A 5,399-nucleotide genomic window follows, 5' to 3' on the forward strand; every position below is an offset into this window, starting at 1 on the left:
AAAAAATCAAAATAAATAAATAAATTTAATGGCAGTCTTTGCCCTCAAGAAGGTTACTCCACTGGGCAGGAACAGGAAAGGAGATGAGAATACAATATGATGACATGAACACTGATGAGTATGCTTTGTATATATTTATTTGTACATTATCTCCTCCATTATATTGTAAGCTTCTTGAGGGCAGGGACTGCCTTTTGCCTCTCTTTGTAATTCCCAATGCTTGGCACAGTGGCTGGCACACGGTAGGTACTTAATAAACATTTGTTGGTTGATTGATTGATGTACTGTGATGGGGCAAAGGTCTACTCTCTCTCTTCCTTGTTTTAGGTGGTGACACCTTACTTTATTTCTACCCAAATGACAAAGCACATCAACCCCAACATAGTAATGAAGACAGCAGATGAGTTTGTTAAGGAATCTTTGGATTCTGTTGCAGTTGGAGCTGAAACTTGTGGTTGCCTGGCTCATGAAATCTTGGTAATTTAAAACTCATTTAAGAGAAATGACTGAGGAAAAGTGTATGGGACCTACTGCTGCATAGCTACATTTCTCTGATTTTTGATGCACTTAACTCACAATTGAAATTCTTCTCTAGTGTTTCAGCATGGCATGGAATTCTTTAGAACATGGATTCTTGATAACAATGTCAGGAAAAGGACAAATTGAAAAGTCCTTCCAAGCTGGAAAGGATTTAGAAATGGAGATGGATAATAATAGACTGTGTCTGTAACCTGAGAGCAAATTTTACCAGTTTCAAGCAGGATCATAGTCAAACAGTTTTCTACCAGGAGATAAATTTTTCAGTTTTAGCAATTCATAAAACCTATCTACTAATTTGTGTAAGGATTTTGGTGGAAGGAATACCCATACCATGAAATCACAGATCGTTGGAGTAAGAAGAACTCATGATTGTCTCTCATTTGTTGGTTTAGATTATAAGGCAGCTTAGTAAAGCAGTGCACAGAGTGCTGGACTTGGGGTCAGGAAGACTTCAATCCAGCCTCACACATTTAGTAGCAGTATGACCCTGAGCAAGTCACTTTACCTCTATCTGCCTCAATTTTCTCAACTGTAAAATAGGATTAATAATAGCACCAATCTCCTATGGCTATTATGAGGACCAAATGAGATAATATTTGTAAAGTGCTTTGCCAGCTTTAAGGCTCTGTAAATGCTAGCTCTTAGGTATTAAAATAATAATTCAAATTGTTTCTAATTCCTGTTTACCTTTTGAGAAAAATGTCACTGAGTTCCAACCTTGTAATTGTGCTCCAAAAGTTAGGATTTTTTGGAATGGATTAAAAAAAGCCATTCCGCATAGAAACAATGTTATATAAATGGTAATTAGTTTCCCAAACCAGTCAATAAAGGCCTGTTTATCTATGATGAAATTGACCTACAGAGTAATGGATTTGTAGTTGGAGGACCTGGGTTTAAAATCCTTCCTCTTACACTTACCCTCTGTGTGACTTTGGGTAAATCACTTAATCTCTGTGGGGCTCAGTTTCCTTATCTGTAAAATGCTAGGGGAAAGGAAAAGGAAAAACTACAAAGAATTCTTGCTTTAATATACTAGCTATTGACTTTATCCCTTCATGAAACATGGAAGTAATGACACAAGGCTACCCAACAAGAGAAGTAAGATGTGCTTGGAATTTTTGAATTGCTTTTTCTTTTTTGTTAAAAAAAAAACATACAAAATTGATTGACAGACTAGTTCCTCATACTACCATTCTAGGAATGTGAGATATCAGTGCAGTGCTACCATATATGTAGGCCAATCTCTTTATCCCCATTGAAGTTTCTAATTCCTGTATCTGTCCTTTGAGTTTTATGCCACGACAAGTAAACCTATAATTTCCTGCTTTTTCTTTCTCATAAACGTCGGAAGAATTTGTAATATTTAGAGATGTATTTTCTCAAAGAAAATTTGCTACAAGTTAAAAGCTGAAAGTTGAATCTAATTCTTCTAGACCACTAACTTAACAATAGAATACTGATCATCCAGAACTGCTGTGTGAGAGACCAGAGTTCAAGAGAGGCTAAACTGCCCTTATTATCAGGAAATTATTAATAGAACTGAGATTGGAACTTAGGCTTCTAATCCAAGATAGAGTATAGTTAATAATGTGAATGGAGAGCCTTGGGAAGGTTAGTCCTGTTTCCTGTCTCCTTACTTCCTCCTTTATCCCCTCAAAAAATCATTGGCCCTCAAAAAAGTCTATTGGGTACTGTTAATAGAATCTGAAATTTACCATATTTATTATGGTGAAGGCCATGAGCTTCTTCTTTTCTCCTCTTCATCTCAAAATTCCTTAACATCATCCCTCTTGCCCTTTACCGCAGTCTCTGATATAATGAGTTGGTCTTTTTCCTCAATAAGGCCTATCCTTCTGTGTGTCCTATTGATCCCAACCCCTTCCATCTTCTCCTTCAGAATGATACCTCAGTCATACCCTCTCTCTCCTTAAATTTCAACCTCTATCTGCCATTTCCTTTCCTGCTGCCTTCAAACATACCTAAGTCCTCTCTATCCTTATAAAAACCTCCATTAGAACTTCCTCCTCTTTAAGTTATCATTCTATATCTCTCCTTCAGTTTAGCTTCCAAATGAGAAGAAAAAAACTGTATACATTCATTGTCTTTATTTCCTCTCATCTCACTCTTCAGCTTTCCCCTCCCACCTCCCAATTTGGCTTACCTCTTCACAACTGAAACTGCTCTTTAAAAATTACCAATGATTTCTTAATTGCTTGAGCTAATGGCTTATTATCTGTCTTTACTCTTCTTGATCTGAATGTAGCATTTGACATCATTAAGCATCATCCCCTCCTGGCTATTCCTCTTCTAGTGATGTTCATCTTTCTTGCCTCATCTGTCTGTATGACTGCTCCTTCTCAGATTCCTTTGCTGGCTCTTCACCCCTCCTACCCTCCCCCCCCAAACTCCATCATTGGCCCTCTTCTCTTCTTTATCTACATTCTCCATTTGGTCATTTCTTTTACTTTCGTGAATTTAATGATCATTTCGGTTCACATAGGTCACACATCTTCATATCCAACTCCAGTTTCTTTCCTGACATCTAGTCACATACCACCTATTGAACATCAAAGTGGATTTCCTATAGATATTTCTAATGCAACTTGTCCAAAAGAAGACTTTCTCTCTTTCCACTCTAAAACACCCTTCTTCCAAATTTCCCTGTATCTGTTGAGGGTACCACCATTCATCCAGTCTCCCAGGGTTACTACTTTGACATTATCTTCTGTTCTTCAAACTCTTTTACTCCACATAGCCAATCAGTAACTAATCTTATGATTTCAACATCCCTTTGTTGTCAATCCATCCTCTTTGTATAGCCACCATCATGGTTCAGGCAGGCCTCAATCTACTCTTACCTGAACTATTGCAATGGCCTCTTAATAAGTCTCCATGCCTCACGTTTCTCCCTCCTCTAACCTATCATCTAGATAACCAATGTGATTTTTCTTAAGTGCAGATCAGTCACCTATCCAATAAACTCCAGTGGCTCCCTATTTGGATCAAGGATAAAATAAAAATTGCTGCTTGGCTTTTAAAGTCTCTAATGACCTAACCTCAGCCTACCTTTCCAGTCTTATTACTGAGACATTATTACTCTTTCTGCTCTCCCCTCTCTCTTGGCCTTCTTGCTGTTCCTAACGTAGCACACCATCTTCTACCTCCACGTCCATGGCCTGAGTCTTCCCTGTCTCGAATGCACTCCGTCCTCCCTTCCGCCTTGTAGAACCTCTTACTTTCTTTAAGACTCAGTTCAAGCACTATTTTCTATACGAAGTCTTTCCTGTTCCCTCAACTGCTGTGTCCTCTTTCTCTAAACTACTTTTTATTTATTCTATATAAACTTGTATATCTATATGTTGTCTCTAAGAAGTTTTCTCTCTGAGGGCTTGTTCATTTTTGTCCTTGTATTTCCAGTGCCTAGAACTGTGCTTGGCATGCAGTAAATCTTTAAACATGATTGCTGGATTGAGTAAATACAGTTTTAATTCTCTCCCCCTGCCCCAAATCTAGCTTATATTAAACTTAAGTGTAGTCTAAATAGTTGAATTTTTTTTTAGTGTATCAGCAGATTCTTTTTTATTTCCAAAGATATCTCATTATAGGAGCACAAATCTATAAGGAGAGGAGCAGCCTAATATTTGTGTCAAAAGGTTAATTCAATTAGACATTCAATCATTCAGTCTTTTGGCTTAAGACTTTGTCCCCTTTTAACAGTGTAAATACTTTTAAGGGAGATACGTGTTAAGGTAAATATAAATAATTAATTATTCATATTTAATGTATAGCCTGGGGTTTCCAGATTTTAGTAGGGAAAGTGGATGAGGAAAGACAGTCAGGGATCTGCCCATGAGGAGGAAGGACACGAAAACAGAAAGTGGAATGGAAAAAGACCAGCTTCTCTTGATAATTTTCATTCTAACAATTCAGTTCAATTTATTCGACAAGCATTTATTGAGTGACTACTATAAACAAGGCCTGATATTAGGTACTGGGCCCTTACCCAATTTGGCCAAGCCTGACCCTTAGAGTCAATTGAAATAGTTAATATGGTATCTTAACGTGACTTGGATTGCTTTCAGGAAGTAGCCTGAAAAGTCAGATTCAGTGTCTTCAAGTGCTATCAATGACCTGGAAGAAGAATGCCACCTATTAGATTCTGTAAACTGAGAGTTTTTAAAAAATCACTTCCATAAACTAAAAATCTTTCACTTGTCAACTTAACTGCTTTTATTTCCTCCCAAACACTAATGTTTGTGTTTTTGATTTGTGAAGGCACATCTCATAGATTTGGTTCCTTCCTGGATACTCTACAGCGATGCATTTCAGAACTTCATTTTGACCCATTACGCGTATGATCAAAACAAAATCCCAGAATCCAAGAAGTAATCTTTGGGGAGGAAGAAGTCAGTGGATATATCTAGCAACATTACTCGTGGTAGTACTTGTATTTGCCTGAAGAGCTCTAGAAACTGTAGTTCTCACTTTACTAACCTGAAGTTGCAGCTACTAGGCATTGTAGATGTTTAAAATATTAAATAGTTTTGCTTCTCTTCATGTCTGGAAATTTTTTTGGACATCTGGAGAGTGACAAAAAGGTGTGAATGGTAAAAAGGTGTGACTCTAGGCTTTGTGTGAGCATGAGAGAGAGGATGGGGGATTTCTGTGGATGAGGAATTGGAGCTCCATCTTAATATGTCACCAAATCACAGAATCTCAAGATTTGGAAGGGACCCCAAGAGGCCACCCACTTCATCCAATACCTGAACAAGAATCTTTTGTACAACACATGCAACAAGTTGTCATCTATCCTTTGCTTTAACAACCCAGAGCTTCAAACTCTAATCCATTCCCCAAAC

General features: G+C 37.6%; 1 protein-coding gene across 3 annotated transcripts in view; it reads left to right on the forward strand.

Moving 5' to 3' along the window:
- The window catches only part of HSD17B3 (hydroxysteroid 17-beta dehydrogenase 3), a 62,921-nt gene extending 57,824 nt beyond the window's left edge, over nt 1–5,097 (forward strand). For 2 of the 3 annotated variants that reach the window (XM_027874995.1, XM_027874996.1), the window contains 2 exons: nt 328–477; nt 4,816–5,097. In XM_027874995.1, coding sequence (XP_027730796.1) covers nt 328–477; nt 4,816–4,929 — 264 coding nt within the window. In that variant the 3' untranslated portion in view covers nt 4,930–5,097. The remainder of the gene's footprint in view (nt 1–327; nt 478–4,815) is intronic. The other variant, XM_027874997.1, reaches the window with a different exon arrangement.
- Nucleotides 5,098–5,399: the final 302 nt, after the last annotated feature.

The sequence above is a fragment of the Vombatus ursinus genome, unplaced genomic scaffold, assembly GCF_900497805.2.
Source record: "Vombatus ursinus unplaced genomic scaffold, bare-nosed wombat genome assembly UNPS02014807.1, whole genome shotgun sequence".
NCBI lineage: Eukaryota > Metazoa > Chordata > Mammalia > Diprotodontia > Vombatidae > Vombatus > Vombatus ursinus.